Here is a 17,035-nt window from a genome sequence, read left to right on the forward strand (position 1 = left end):
CCTTATCCCCTCTAGATTGTAAATTTTCATGAGCAGTGCCCTCATTACCTTCCTTATCTGTTTGCGCTAGTTTGCCCTTATTTGTATTTATATGCGATTGGGTTTATGTAATTGATGTCACTCTGTACCCCCCCTCACTGCAGAATATGTTGGCGCTTTATAAATAAACCATAATAATTATGGTTATGATTATCAGATCACAAACAAGCAATATCGCACAGATATCTCACAATGTATAACTCACGTTTTATGTGAGAAAAAGCTTACAATATATGTAAAACATTTCTCGCATGTCTAAAGAATACAATGAGTACTTTTTTTTAGCAATTTCATTTTTTCTAGTCAATTCTATTCAATATGTATTTTTTTTAGAGGTGGGGGGGCAAATGAAGAAATCTCGCTAACTCCTTTTGTGTTTCATATTTCTACACAGCTGACATACAGTAGATATATTTATCAACTTCATTCTCACACCTGATGTCCACTCCTGAGTCATAAAATGCCCATCACTATTATGATTATTGGGAATTATTCACTGAACTGCAATAGTTCTAATTGGGACACTTCAATGGAAATCTCTGTCGGACAGGGCCCCGATTAACAACCAACATGTTCAAGACTGAGGTTCTCATGTTTCTTCCTAAGCCAGGGCCTCTTGTCCTCTTTTTTTATCACGTGTGTATGTATGTGTGTATGTATGTATTGTATATCTTTATTTATATAGCGCCACATGTATACTCAGCGCGTAACAACGAATACAGTACAGGGAATTATAATAATACAAAAAGCTTAGCAAAATCAGACAATAGGAAAGAAAATTATAGATACTAACACTACAATTCACTCAATCGCCTAAGAATGTTACCTATGCATCATATTTCTCTCCTTCATTTCTCAAATTCTTGCTTTTATTAGATGCTGTAGTTTTCTCCTCCACAGCATTACTAAGATAAGTGCATTTTTCTGTTGCTCTATAGCTAAAATTACAATGCATGCACTTCTATTTCTCTCATCTTTACTATTGCAGCCTTCTGCTATCCAGCCTCCCTGTCTTACAGCTCCCACCTTACAAACTATTTTACTGCAAACCATAGAGTTACCCTGGAATAATAGCTACTAATTTATTCAAATCTATGCCTATATTAGTCTCGCATTTATTTTGCTGCCCCATGGTGTATTTTCTATTGGTTTTGAGGTTCCATGATTACAGTGCTTTTCTCAAATACTCTATCTGCTTCCCTGCTAGATATTAGTATTCAGCTCAGTTGTCCTCTTCCAGTGAAGCCAAGAGATCACCGCTGTCATTTATGCATTCAAGCAGTAGGTAATACATTATGATTTACTGTAGTTTGACATTCAGATGTGCAATATGATTTAAAAACATAATGATTCTGCCACACTGCAGGAATGCAGTCATAACGTAAATATAATATTTGGAAGCAGAATTCTGTGAATTTGGAGTGAACATGTATGTGAGAATATTATTTTATTTTTATTGAGACAAAATATTCTGCAGCACAGTACAATGACCAATGAAAGACAGATAAAATAGTAACATTGAAAGCAGCTAAGAAAGAGAAATACAATGCTTTATGCTTCTTGTGAACACAGGGGCTACAGTAATACAATTATGCAGTGGTCTGCAATGTACTGTATTGCTGACCCCTCAGTTATTGAAGATTACAATGTGCTTACTTATAAAGCAGGTTACAGTGAGGGGGACTTTAGTGCTGAAAGGACCTGCAAAGCAATGAATGTTGCATGAATAGCGCTGATGCTGAAGTAGTTAAAGAACACTGCATAAGCACATGATCACATTTTGGTGATTAGCCTCCTGAGGGACTGACATTAAAAAGTTTTAATATATAACATTTGCTTATATTATTTACATGCACTTTGAAGGGACACTTCATTATGATTTGATGTCAAACTGTATTTTGGGGGCAAAAGACATTTTTTTCTCCTATTTAGGGGTCTATTCTAGTAGCTTCGATAACCAACTCAACAAAGATTTTGAGCTGTTCTTGCAAAATTTCTGCCCCCAATAAAGAAATAAACACAACAACCCTACTATCCACCTCCTCTACCCCAACCCCCACCCCCCCCCCAACACATACAGTAAAGTAATGGGCAAAATTGCTATAATCCATATATGGATAATAGCTAATTTGCCCATTCAGAATCAAACATTTTCCAGTCAGCATAAATACAGTAAATAAAACTTCTACTTACCCCTGCCATGATAAAGGGCATCCTCGTCAGCATACTCCAGGTCCATGTCCTCCGTTGGCAGCAAGAGTACAATCAAAAATACAATCCAATGGTCCCTAACCCCTTAATAACTTTAGCGATTAAATACTGCTATAGTAATTAAGGGGTTAACCCACCCTCCCCCGCTACCCACCCGGGAGGCCTAACCACTCACCCAAGGGCCACTAGACCCTCTATTCATTGATTTGGCACAGTGGTACATCATACTCATATAATATGGGCATGATAAACCACTATAGCAGTCGATGGCCAACATATTTAAAAAATCATCTTCTTCTTTATTAACATCAGGTTTGCGTCTTGATAATAAGGAAGTAATTCACCACACAAAGTATTCATTGAATGTGTTCGCAATAGAAGAATGATCAGACAAAATCAAATAATAATTTTTGATAATGGAAAGATCTTGATGGATAGATGGCGCAAAAAAATTATTGCCTGTCAGTATTTTGAAGTGAAACTTCTTTGCTGGCGCCTACAGGGTTTTGATGGGGAAAATGTCATTCGTTGTCACAAAAACGCATGATGAAAGTGACATCATGATGCTTGGCGCATGCCCAGAAGGGTCCTTGAGCCTTGGCGCATGCGCAAAAGGATCCTCGGGCGCATCGCGCATACATAGAGGCATCTGGCGCGCATGCGCCAAAGGATCCTCGGGCCTCAACGCATTGCATAGGCGCAGATGCCTCCGGAGTGCAAGCGCAGAAGGATCCTCGTACCTCCAGCGTATCGAGCATGCAGATGCCTCCGGCGCGTATGTGCAGAGGCCTCCGGCGAAGCACCAACACTTGGGAGATTAAGACCACACACAGAGAGAGAGACACACACACAGAGACACACACACACATTTAGGGTACTATGCTATAAGAGTTCATAAGCCACTAATCGAGCACTTATCGGCCAAATTGCCTAGTGCTATTCCGTAAACCTCGATAAGTGGGCGATAAAAGAATGAATCAACAACATTTTGAGACTAAAAAAAAAAAACGCCGGTTGACCGGAGATAAGCCACTTATGGGCAGGTTCTGAAACTCGTGCAATTCTAGTAGCCTCGATTAGCTTATCGAGGGCTATCGAGGCTAATTGCGGCTATAGAATAGTGAGTTTCTCCCAAAATCCTCACGCCAGTAAAAGTGGCGTGAGGCTGGTGAGAATCTGCTGAGAGGCGGCGAGACGAGACATAGAACAAAAAATGCTTTTTTCCTGCATCGGATTGATGCTGGGTATCTCCGGAGCTGATATCTATTAATATCAGCACCAGAGACCCCCGGCATGAATCCCATGCGATAAAAATGTTTTTACAGTCAACTTCATTATCTTAGCGGCTAACTGCTAAGGCAATTAAGGGGTTAACCCCTCCCATTACCCACCAGGGGCCAAATACCCCCTTCACAAACCCCCGTTACCCACAATAATCATTAATACCCACCTCTTCTACCCCCACATGATTGATACCAAAGGCCGTGGGTGTCCTGGGGTCTTCAGTTGGTCCCCATGGGTGTCTGTGGGCCCTTGCATGGTCCCTAAGGGTGTCCATGGGTCTCAGGTGGTCCCAGCAGGTGTCTGTGGGCCCTTGGATGGACTCTGCGAGTCCCTGCTGGCCTGCGGTACCAATCCTATGGCACAATTGTTTCCCCAATATATTGAAATAAATACACCCCCTCTCCCCCCAAACCCCCAACACATGCAGTACAGTAAAGGGCAAAATAACTATTATCCAGATATGGATAATAGCTAATTTGCCCAATATAAAATAAAAAATTAGCCAGCATAAATAAATACTTACACCTGCCATCGTGAAGGGCGTCCTCATCAGCATACTCCAGGTCCATGTCCTCTGATGCCAGCAAAAATACATGAAAAAATACAATTTAATGGCCCCTAACTCCTTAATCACCCGGGAGGCCTAACCCACCATCCCGGGATCACTATACCCACCTTCTACACATTGATTGGTATTGTGGTGCATCATGCTCATACTGTATTATATGGGCATGACAAGCCACAACAGCAGTCAATGGTCATCCTAATAAAAAAAGCATGAAGGCCAAAAATACATAATAATAAAAGATATACTCAAGCACCTAAACACCCCAATTCAAGAAATAAAAGCACTAGCCAACCAATTAAATAAATAAATAAAAGCATTAGCCAACCAATCAATGTAATAAATAAAAGCACTAACCAACAAAACAATTAATTAATTTTAAACACTAGCCAACAAAACAATTTATAAATTTAAACCAGTAGCCAACAAAAAAAATAATTAATTAATTTAAAACGCTAACCAATCCTAAAATGTACAAGCCATAGAAATTCCAAATCAATTCAAAACAAGCATTTGCCAAATAATGTATTGGCTGTCACTGTATTTATCTGTACTTTAAAGGGGCACAGATTAATACATTATCAGTCAATGGGCAATCACAAACATAAAAATAAAAAAATACAATTAAAAAAAACCTGTAAAAATAAAATTACATACATTCAATATTTTTCTTACCTTTAGAAGCATTGACCCTCCGAATCCTGGCATTTCTGCAAGCTCTCGTACCGCGACGTCATCAATGTCAATCCAACGCCTTCCACCTTGAAGATCCGGAACAGGTAACAAAATTCTTCTTTTTTATCTTCTTTCACATTCTTCAAGCTTCTTCTGTCATTATTTCTTTCATTTCTTTAATCTTCTTCTTTCCTCATCTGTCAATCCAACCCCATGGTAAATCCCAATGGATGTTGTCTGGTCATCTTCTTTCTGTTAACTGAGGCGTCCAGGCCTTATATATGGCCTGTGACGTCACATTTTCAGGTCAGATGTTACATCTCCAATCTGATTGGCCGCTGTATCATGTGTCCGCCTCTATTTTTTTAAGGATGTGACATCAACTCCAAGGGAGGTACGTCACATCCTTGAAACCACATGGCTATATCACATGGTATTACAGCCAATGGGACTGAAGACAATCCCATTGGTTGCTGCAGCATGTGATAGGTTACGTTAGTTCAAAAGGATGTGACATCATCCCTTAAAATGTTGTCTCAACCGTTTGAACTAATGTAACCTATCCCATGGTACAGCAAACAATGGGATTAACTTCAATACGATTGGCTGTAATACCATGTGATATAGCTATGTGGTTTAAGGATGTGATGAACCTCACTTGGAGATGACATCACATGCGTAAAAAAAAAAGGTGGTCACATGATACAGCATCCAATCAGCTTGGAGCTGTACCATCTGACCTGAAAATGTGACGGCACAGGCCATATATAAGGCCTGTACGCCTCATTTAACAGGAAGAAGACGACGAGACAACATCCATTGGAACTTACCATGGGGTTAGATTGACAGGTGAAGAAAGAAGATTAAAGAAATTAAAGAAATGATGACAGAAGATAGAAGGTGAAAGAAGAATTTTGTTACCTGTTCCGGCTCTTCAAGGTGGATGGCGTTGGATTGACTTTGATAATGTCGCGGTACGAGAGCTTGCAAAAATGCTGGGATTCGGAGGCTCAACACCTCTAAAGGTAAGAAAAATATTGAATGTATGTAATTTTATTTTTACCGGTTTTTTTTAGGCAGACTAGCGGTACCTTGCCTAATATCGTACTATAAAGCGACTCAACTATGCCAAATCTTTCAATGGCAGACTAACCCAGAATTGAAAAGATGGGTAGCATTAGAGAGTGAAGTTTGCTCCCCAATGGAGTTAAACAATCTAATTTGGAGTCCAAAAATAGCACGGGAAGCTATAAAATCGCTGTTATCCTCTATGGCCAATTCATTGTCAATCTGGGAGGCATCTAAATTTAAATGTGGTTTGACACCCACTTAACATTCGGGATGCACATTGATACCCTGACATTCAAAACCTATGCCAAACTAGGTGTACTTTATAGGAACAAATCCTCCCTAAGTCTGCTGGTCAGAAAGCGTATCGCACAGCAGATGCTAATGCCAATTATTAACTATGGAGACAAAGTATACAGCTCGGCACCCCAAACCCACCTTAGCAAACTTGACACCCTCTACAATTCAATATGCCGTTTTGTTCTCTAATGCAACTACAGTACAACACACATCACTGTGAAATGCTCAAAGAACTAGATTGGTCATCACTTGAGTCTAGGCGCAAAATTCACCTTTCCTATCTTGCCTTGCAAATACTTTCTGGGCAAGCTACCCATCTATCTGAACAAGCTCTTCACCCCTACCACACGCAGCACTTATCTGAGATCTGACTCCAAAAGACTGTTCATGGTCCCAAGGCTCAACAAAGTATCCAGCTGCTCCTCCTCTTACCGTGCATACTGGAACAACCTACCGGAGACTCTCACATCCACCACCAGTTTAAGTTCTTTCAAAACTAAGGCTGTCTCACATTTTAATCTGGTCTGTAACTGTTACATATTCCTATAATATATATTATATTTAACTGTGCATGCAATGTCTTGACCTGTATATAATATATACCCTGTTCAGTTATGTAACTGTATTTATAACCATGTATTATTTGTCATCTTAACTCTATGCCCAGGACATACTTGAAAACGAGAGGTAACTCTCAATGTATTACTTCCTGGTAAAACATTTTTATAAATAAATAAAAATACTAAAAATACACTGATGACCCAATTATGGGGAAATCCACATTTTGCTTCGGTTGTGGATAGTGTCAACTTCTCAATATGAAAAAAAAATAGTATACTTAGACTAAGAGATCTAGATGGTAATAATAAGATTAAATCATTTGAACAAATTAAATCTGACAAAAATATCCCTCAATCGGAATTCTATAGATACCTCCAGAGCAGGGCTTTTTACCCTTACCCTTCATTGACCAAGTTTGAAAATCTCTGTCTTATAGAGACTGATACACGCGGACTCACATCACAAATATATAGAGAAGTAATTGGTTCTGGCCCTAAAGTAACCCCAAAATTAGGGTATATTACGAAATGGGAAACAGACCTTGGAGAAGTCTTAGAACTGGAAGAATGGACCCGGATCATTACGGCAGCTTCTAAAAGCTCGATATGCATGACATTATAGGAGAATGTATATAAGGTACTAATGAGATGGTATCTTACCCCAACTAAACTATTGAAATGTATACCAGAATACTCCCCATTGTGTCCGAGACAAGGTGGAGAGTCCGCAGACCTTTTACACATGCTGTGGTCCTGCCCTCGGATTGTCACCTTATGGGACAAAATCAAAGATAGGCTTCAGAGGGTTTTAGACCTCACAATTCCCCTATACTCATGACTCTAAACTTCTTCTAAACAGACCAATACCGGGCCTAGCCAAAGGGGAACTTAAACTAGTTACTCACTTCGCAACAGCAACGAGGTGCGAGATCGCAGCATTATGGAAACAGAACGCAATTCCTTCAATTCCCAAATTTCGGAATAGAATTTGGTTTGTACATTATGCCAGATGGAAAAATTGACGAGTTTGGTCAATGACACTGGCGAAAATTTTCTAAAAGTCTGGACGCCATGGATGGCCCAGACAGATATCCCAGGGGTTGAGATATTCACAATACTGCTTTGATAGTTCTAGATGCATTCTCCTCTGATGACAGTGTGAAGTCATTGCCATCTAGAAACCCTGAGACCAATAGAGTTAGTACCAATCTTATCCCACACATGATCTGAGGACACAACTCTTTAATTACACTCAAAGACCACATGCTTTGACAAAAGTTCATAGGAAAAGAAATCCACAGAGGTGAACATACCCGCTCCCCCCATCCCACACTTCACTCGCACCTCTCCTTCTCCTCCCCCCCCCCCCATCCCTCTCACTTTATATTTTTATCGCTTTCTTTTTGATCGTGATGTTAAATATGATTGATATTGATCATTTCATAGAAACAATGGATGTATTGTATGCTTTGTTCCTGTCCTGTTTTGAAAACCAATACAAATCTAAGTTATATAAAAAAAAAAGAAATGCAGGATGTGCATTAAAAAAAAAAACACCTTGCAATTCAAGATGATTTATAGGGGGATAAATCATGAATGATATATAATCAAATTCTGTTCTTTTTTAAACAGTATTCACAAATTTACATAGGAGCAAAGAGGACTTCCAACCCTCCCCACATCTTTGCTGTGGCTGATATAGCATATCAGTCAATGGTTGAATACAATTCAGATCAGGTAATGGTGATTTACTGTATATTTATTCTGAATATTCATTGCAAAATAGAACAATATATGTGATCCATATGTTTTCTATTTTAGTGCATAGTTATTTCTGGAGAAAGTGGTGCAGGAAAGACAGAAGGTGCCCATCTTTTGGTCCAACAACTTACTATCCTTGGGAAGGTATGATACCAATTTAACTTTGTGTAGCCCTGCTTCCTAGCGAACACAGGCCACTACCATATGCTATATTACCTGTAGGCTCACAGGGTCTGAGCCCCTGCCACAGAGAGCCCGGGGCACACACAATATCTAGAACTTGGTGCAGCGCCTCCACCTGCGACAGCTTCCGCCCGAGGGGAAGTGGGTCTTCGCAGGACTTATATACATAACACACACACAGCAATATCCCTTAACCAATTAACTTTACTTGCATTAACCATATATATGTTATACCAACAGGTGTCCCTCCCTGGAGGAGACACTATACTCGGCGTCTCGTTGAACGCTCACCCTCCCTTCTCCCTTCACAGGGTGATCCCACCCCGTGTCCAGTTCCCCTTGGGAATAGTTCTCCCACCCTCAGTGAGTCAATGAATGTGTATGAGTGTGACTGCGCAGCCACTGTGTCCTGAATGAAGAATGGTACCGTTGGTGCACTTTAGAATTACCTGCCGGGCACTCCAGTACCCGGTGTGGCTACAATCTTCACAAAGGGTCAGCGAGGTGTAGATGACATCACCCGTAGGTGTCTAGGGTGATCCCACCCAGACACGCTGCGGCTCGATAGCGGGGTCTGCGCCCAGACCTCCCGCCAACTTAGAACTGTCCCAGCGGTGATAATGTGGCAATAAGGGAACCGGAACCTAACTATGGCCAGTCCCTAGCTCTGCTTGTCTCTACGGGGACTCAGGGCCTAACTGGGCCTGGGGTATGCGGCGTAAGTAGGGGGCGGTCTGCCTCCCCACACCGAAGCTCCTTCTCCTCTCCTCTCCAACCAACTCTGACTCACGTGCGCGCAAAACACTTCCTTTTCCTCCTGGTCTCGCACCTCATTGGCCCAGGCGCATCACGGGGACCCGCGTGGGCTGCTGGGACCCGTCGTGCTCTACCTCCTTCACATGCTTTCTCTCACCCTCGCTCTGCGCATGCGCAACCTCTGCTAGGCTAAGTCTGTGCTGGCGCCAACCACAACATGGCGGCTCTCTTGCGCGGAACCTCCGTTATCGGAGTGTTCCCTAACTGCAACATACCCACCCATAACAACAAAAGGGTGAAAAAGGGGGTCCGGCTACATTTGTTTTCTTAAATGTATATTAAAATGTTTGTACAGAGTTGTAGTACAACAGATGCTTCCAAATCACAGTACAGATTCATGGAAGTTAGATATGCATGATGGTGAGAATGTGACCATTCATACTGTAAATGGTTGTTTTCAGGTAATTCCACATACTGTATCATATTCTCAATGTGTCCAATAGTACTTCAATCTGATTTTTTGAGACTTGAAATTGGGTTTCCCAAAACAAACTGTTTTTAAACACCGACAAGAATGTAACAATGGTATTTGGGACCAAGGCTACATTTCTAAAGCTACAATGATGGAGCTTCAGATCAGAACCAGCTCTAATACCATCTTAGCCCCTGTTACTAATTTAAATATCTGAGCATATGGTTTGACTCCCATTTAATATTTGGGTGGCACAATGATACCCTGACATTCAAAACCTGTGCCAAACTAGGTGTACTTTATAGGAACAAATCCTCCCTAAGCCCGCTTGTCAGAAAGCACATCACTAATTATAGACTATGTGGACATAGTATATGGTTGAGCACCTGAAACTCACCTTAGCAAACTAGACATCCTCTACAATTCAATATGCCGCTTTGTCCTCCAATGTAACTACAACACACATCACTGCGAAATTCTTAAAGAACTAGATTGGTCATCCCTTGAGTCTAGGCGCAAAGTTCATTTTTCCTGTCTTGCCTTCAAATACTTTCTGGGCAAGCTACCCGTGTATCTGAACATGCTCCTCACCCCTACTGCATGCAGCACTTATCACCTCAGATCTCACACCAAAAGATTGTTCACAGTCCCAAGGTTCTACAAAGTATCCGGCCGCACATCCTTCTCTTACGAGCACCTCACAGCTGGAATAATCTGGTTGAGACTCCCAAATCCGCCACCAGTCTAAGTTCTTTCAAAACTAAAGCTGTCTCACATTTTAATCTGGTCTGTAACTGTTTCATACGCCTAAAAGATAATATATGTTAAACTGTTCATGCAACGTCTTTATACATAATGTATAACCCTGTTCACTTTAAGTAACCATGTATTTGTAACCATGTACTGTATTTGTAACCATGTATTTGTCATCATAACTTTGTGCCCAGGACATACTTGAAAACAAGAGGTAACTCTCAATGTATTACTTACTGGTTAACTTTTTATAAATAAATAAATAGTGTGGTTAAGGTCCTTATTAGAGATGGACACAATCTTCATCCGAGTTTGAGAATATGGCGAATCTTGAACCATGTGTAAAAACTCCAAAAGTGAATTACCCTATTGGAAACCATGTACTTTAGTGTGACAAATGTTGGCAGTTTTTCTCCAGGACCTTTGGTAGCTACTTTGCAGTTGTGGTTAATAATTGTATAAGGATAAAAATGAAACAAAATCCAGGCAGCTTTTGATTATACACTTACAATACAAGAAAAAGCTTGACAATTTTTTTTGGAAAGTGGCCTCACTCATCCCTAGTTTACAAGAAAAAATTGTCTTGATGCACTGTAGTATTGTTTTTCTTGTGGTTGTGTCAAGTTTCCTGCATTCAGCTCAGATTAGTTATCCTGAGAGATTTACACCATCCCAGACTTTGCCAAATTGTTTTTTTTTTACATTAGTAGAAAAGAAAAAAATGACACACTGGGCAAATATCTTATATCTTATTATAATGCAATATATTATTGTAAATATATATTATTACATACTGTATGCTTCCTAACTCTATTTACACTCCTCATATTGAAAGCTGATGTACAGTACATGTAAACAGGAACAAATTACTCTGATACTTTTCATCAGTTTTGCTCCAACATTGTTAACACTGTATGGTAATGCCTACAATGAAAAATAAGCATTCAGATCTATTTCCAACTGAGAGATAATGGTTGCAGGCTTATGACTGCTAGTGAAATATTATCATGTACGGTATTTGGTTTAAATGTATTTAGAGCAAAATTAACACATCATTTAATGTAATCATTTAAATCTTGTGGCTCTTTGCACCAAGTTTTGGGTCATGTGCACCAGCTTACGATTTAGTGTCAGTAGGAGCAGTGACGGGAGAGATACACGATGCACACATATTGAGATGCATCACATTCTACATCTCTGTGTGTTACTTTTTAATTTTGCTTTTGCATGAAAAAGACGCATTTTCTTTATGCTAATAAATCTCCCCCGTTGTGTTTATAAATTTCTATTACTATTATTATATAACATTTCTACTTTTACACTAGTGTAGTTAGTGTCAATGGAATAAACAATAAACACTGATTAATGGAAACTATTTGTTTTAACATATCGTACTAAAGATAAATAAAATTCCATAACGTCCACATGTTTTTCTCATATCGCTGATTTTTAAGCCCTACATTTCATTTTGAGTTTCAATGTTTTTCATTGGGTGTTCACTTTAACTCGGGTTCACATAGATTCTGAGATTGACTGGTAATGACAGCCATGTTTGAATAGAGCTTTTAGAATGAGGATATCAAAGAAAGATAAATGGACCAAACACAAAAAAAAAAAAAAACACACATTTAAAATAATAGAAAAAAGAAAAAAATGTGACTAAAGCGCTAAAGTTTAAACACCAACTAAGTATAACAATAGTGAAAAATAACCTTTAAATAAAGGTAGGCTGCCTAGTACCTACTGCTAGTACAAACAGAATACAACGTGAAAAAAGAAAACCTGGCGCCAAATGTTCAAATGGAAAGTCAGCACGTGCTGTTGGACTGTGAACCCCAGAGAGACTGCCTCCATCACTGGCACATTCCTTGTGCACCACGGAAGGGATTTCGGGCGAGAGTACCGGCGGAGCAGAGCATACACTCTGCCAGGACATTCCCCTGCGCCTACAGGACACTGTTATACCACCGCTTGTTATCACCCTGCTTGTCGTAAGTAGGGTTTTGATTTTACCATCTCCGGATGACCAGCTGCCCTCCATTTGCTTTCAATGCTGTTTTTATGACATAGTTCTTTTTTATTAAAATCATTTTTAGTTTGTCACTAGGAGTCTCACTGTTTTATGTTATATAGTGGTATACTGAGTTACCCAGCAGTTATACGCTATGATTTGTGTTTGTTTTTTCTTCTCTCGTTTCATGGCCTGTTAAGCACTCGTGCGGATACTTTGAAGATCACAGGACTTTCCATTTGAACATTTGGCGCCAGGTTTTCTTTTTTCACACATTTAAAATAAAGTATCAAATTTTTTAAGGAAAACTGCACAAGATAAAAAAATATTGTGATACCTAACAATTAAAAATAAATATATTCTAAAAAGTAACTAATAAGTGAAAAGTGAATTTTGTTTTTAAAGTGTAAACAGGATGTGAGTACTGTGTTGATTAAAAAACAAGTTCATTTAATCACGTAAACTGCAGTGGGTAACAGTGAATATCAATATTCAGCCACAAAGTGCCGTCTTACCAGAAATCCACCAAGTGCTCAACTTCCGCTGACTCTAACAAAAGCTCAAGTGGCAATGGCAAGAGTGGTAGCAATGGGCATTGCACAGATGACATAACAAAGAGTAAATGCTGCACACCACAATATGATAAAGAGTGATACAATTACCGGTGCTCCCATCAATGTACGATCGGCTGCATCCAATCCACGGCATACAAAAAGGTATGAAGATGGGGCACACGGATTTCCAAAATAAAGAAATTTATTAAAGCATACACAACATTTCGACCTTAAGGTCTTTGTCAAGTGCACAAAGTGCCACTTTTTGCACTTGACAAAGACCTTAAGGTCGAAACGTTGTGTATGCTTTAATACATTTCTTTATTTTGGAAATCCGTATGCCCCATCTTCATTCCTTTTCATTGCACAGATGACACCACCATTCCAATTTCATTATTGGAATTGTAACCTCAAAGTAGGAGGAAGAGCAGCAACGGATATGCTATTGTGCTTGTTTCTAAAGATTTGCATCCGCCTCAGATCAACCGGTTCCTTTAGTCCATGGATTAGTCTCAAAATGGGTGATCCACCTTTTTCGTTACTTTTTTTCTATCACTGACAATCCACTTTGTGGATTAATAATCTGTGTTCGGATTATTAATAATCTGTGTTCGGATTATTAAAAATCTGCACTTGGATTAAATCGTGGGAGGGGGATTTCTCTCTCTACCTCTCTGTGGATATATCCATCTGGGGATTTTTAACAGTCTCACAATGGATTGTGGAATGCGTGGATCTGTTTCTAAAAAATCTATCCGAATTGTATCCAATGACTGTTTTGGATTAATCCGTCCGGTTTGAAACTAGAACAATCCATCAACGGATTTTGCACAGTGGAATGGATTTTTAATGGAAAGACCTCAACATTCTGGGAAATGGATTTTGACAGTTCCATCCATCCCTACTTATTTTTACTGTTAGTATTAATACTAGTACTATTCACGTCCTACCTATCCCACAGTGTTTCACTCTCTGGTGTCTCTTCACTTTCTCTTTCTGTTGGTGTCCCAGAAGGCTCTGTCCTTGGCCCTCCACTATTATTACTCTATACCTCTTCTTTTGTTGAAGAAATACAATCTTTTGGATTTCCGTATCATCTCTATGATGATAAAATCCAAATTTACCTCTACACTCCTGACCTCTCTCCTCTCTCTTGTTTCGTGTTACCAACACTCTCTCTGCAATCTCCTCCGGGATATCCCACTGTTATCCAAAGCTTAACATTCACATTTTCAAGGAAGCCTATCTAGAAAACCCCTAACATCGACTACCCTCTCCCCTCCTCTAACCCTATTGGGGCTGTCATATTAGGGTGTGTGTCATGACAAGAAATCCTCCCAAGAACTTTAGGTTTCCACTGCCACCAGAGCTTGTAGGGTGGCTCAACAATTGCATAGCCCCTAGTGCTTCCCGAGACTCAGGTGATAACTAGTAAAACTGGGAGCTAATAAACTTAGTTTTTTTTAAAGGGGGGTACAACTACACATATTACAAAACCTAGGACAGATACAAATAAAAGGGGAAAATACTCTCAAAAAAAGTTATTCACTGTCCTCCAGGATGCTGTCTAGGCTAAGCGATCCTAGGCTCTTTTAGTCCATGTGAGCGTCTGAATTTGAGCCTACGAAACAGTCCAGGAGGGGGCAACAGTCCTCTGGTTACTTTCCAGATGTCCAGGGAACAAAACAGGGAAAGGGCTAGTAGCCTCCTGGGTACATAGCCCAATCCAGTTGATAGCCTCCTGACTTCCTGGCTGATGTTGTGGGAACTGCTATCTATGGATTGTGGATACCACAAAACATCTTGGTTCTCTACCAGGAACACAAAGAGAGATCTGGCTAGGAGCCTCCTGGCTACCTAGCCTTGTGTGGTGGGGACCACCACCCTCCTCAGCTCGATGCCCCAAAACATACCTCTGAAGGGTACCAAAGCTTTGCTCTCAAAGCAGTTCTTCTCCAGCAGAAGGTCACAGAGGACCTGCAGCTATTATGGGATCATCCATGGAGCTTCTCTCCATTGAGACTCACCAACACGATCCGGACCTCAAATAGTCCCTATCTGATTCCACAAAGACTGTAGCATCTATGTGGTGAGGACCCTCTGCTGCATTCTATGCAGGGTTCTCACACAGTCCTGTGTCAGCTCTTTCAGCTCCCTGTTGATCCATGAGTCTGGTTGGTTATATTAGCTGGAGTTCCTATTCACAATATGGGAACACCAGATGTGGATAATCTCAGACAGGAAGGAGTCCAGCTTGGCTCAGAGCGGTTAGAGCAGGAAAATGCCTCAGCTTTGAAATGCATGTCCCCTCAGCAAGTGGTCGACCTCTGCCTGGTTCCTCACAATATGCCTATCTTAGGCAAAGGCAAGCAAGGTGATTACCTTGGGTCTTCTCCCTTCTCTACCTCATCTGTCGGTGCCGGGATCCAACATCTGACTGAAGGAGGTAGCTGAAGTAGGGAGCGTGGAGTGCCTGGACCAGCGCAGGACCAGCCCTGTCCAGGTACACAAAACCCAAGAGAACCATGTAGTTATATGCACATACAATGGCTTCCCCCTTTCCAGGCATAAAATGCCCGATACAGCCCCAGCTCTCTTGCAGAGGTTGTCCAGGGTAAATCCTTTCAGGTCCAGATGGTCCAGTGAATGAATGTTCATGTTTTTAAGCACATCACTGTTTTTACACACGGGTATTAAAATAGTACACAGATACATGGGCAAAACCCTGGTTCCCAACATTAACCTATGGTTGCTCAATATTAACCCATTAGTTATCAGAGTACAATCTGAAAGCATAAGGCAGCAGGACAGGGCTACGCCTTTATGTTAAAAGCCATGCTGTAATTTGCATCACAGGGACCTGCTGTGAGGATGGACAAACACACTAACAACCCCTACGATCCACAACCTCAAACCTAAATGGGATCAGCTGTACGACAGGACTATACTCCATCCTGAGGCATCATCCATCCCACAACGAGTAGCCGTTTTACCTTGTGTTTCAACATTGCCCCTTATTCCCTCTAGAGCGTATGATCTCAAGAGCAGGGCCCTCATTAACTTTTGTATCTGTTTGCACTTGTTTGTCCTTATTAGGTTTGTCATTCTGTTTATTTAATATACATAGATACATGTATAGAATATGTTGGTATTTATAATAATGTTACTAATACTAAACCTGGAGAAAGTCCTGCCATGACAAGGGAAGTTTCTATTTCTGCACTGTTTATACTACACTTTCTGATACTGCACAGCAGTGTGACACTGACTACTCTGCTTCTGTGGAAAACAAAACCAATAACAGTACTAATATTATTGATGAAAATCAAGGTGATCAACAGTGTACTGCTAATGTAATGTGGGAAGCACCAGCCAGTCAAGTGCATCTTATGTCTAATATGCCAGGCTAAAAACAAAAAAGATCTCTTCTCCAGCCTGGAACATATTCTATCCTGACCCAGACAACAAATGCTTGGCTCTTTGCAGCGTATTAAAGCGCAGGAAATAACTTTAATACCTTTGACCTTCGGCAATGCTACCCCACATGTCGAGATGTCATTCCCTTGATTAACAGTCAGGCCAAAAAGTGCTAGCAAGTGGTAGAGCGGATGCGATTTCAAATGACTTTCCCATCTTCAGAATAGTCTACCACAGCGACACTCACTGCTGCTTTTGATGATGCAGATGCAGTACTCTCCAGAATTGTGTACTTATTTCATTATAAACCACTAATTACACTAGTGCCACTAGTTTAAAGCTAAAGTATGATTTATCATGCTATATAGAGACTCATTGGTCTCTCTCTATAGATGACTACATCAATGTACTCATTTTTGGGGGGAC

General features: G+C 40.5%; 2 protein-coding genes across 2 annotated transcripts in view; both read left to right on the forward strand.

The window, feature by feature from the left end:
- LOC142487762 (myosin-IIIa-like) overlaps window positions 1–1,043 on the forward strand; it is a 171,703-nt gene extending 170,660 nt beyond the window's left edge. The window contains exon 13 of the mRNA XM_075587612.1: window positions 916–1,043. Within this exon, the coding sequence (XP_075443727.1) occupies window positions 916–924 (9 nt within the window). The 3' untranslated portion in view covers window positions 925–1,043. The remainder of the gene's footprint in view (window positions 1–915) is intronic.
- Window positions 1,044–1,194: 151 nt separating this feature from the next.
- The window catches only part of LOC142487761 (myosin-IIIa-like), a 157,775-nt gene continuing 141,934 nt past the window's right edge, over window positions 1,195–17,035 (forward strand). Inside the window, exons 1-3 of the mRNA XM_075587611.1 lie at window positions 1,195–1,324; window positions 8,335–8,439; window positions 8,524–8,607. Coding sequence (XP_075443726.1) covers window positions 8,416–8,439; window positions 8,524–8,607 — 108 coding nt within the window. The 5' untranslated portion in view covers window positions 1,195–1,324; window positions 8,335–8,415. The remainder of the gene's footprint in view (window positions 1,325–8,334; window positions 8,440–8,523; window positions 8,608–17,035) is intronic.

The sequence above is a fragment of the Ascaphus truei genome, chromosome 2 (assembly GCF_040206685.1).
Source record: "Ascaphus truei isolate aAscTru1 chromosome 2, aAscTru1.hap1, whole genome shotgun sequence".
NCBI classification, from domain to species: domain Eukaryota; kingdom Metazoa; phylum Chordata; class Amphibia; order Anura; family Ascaphidae; genus Ascaphus; species Ascaphus truei.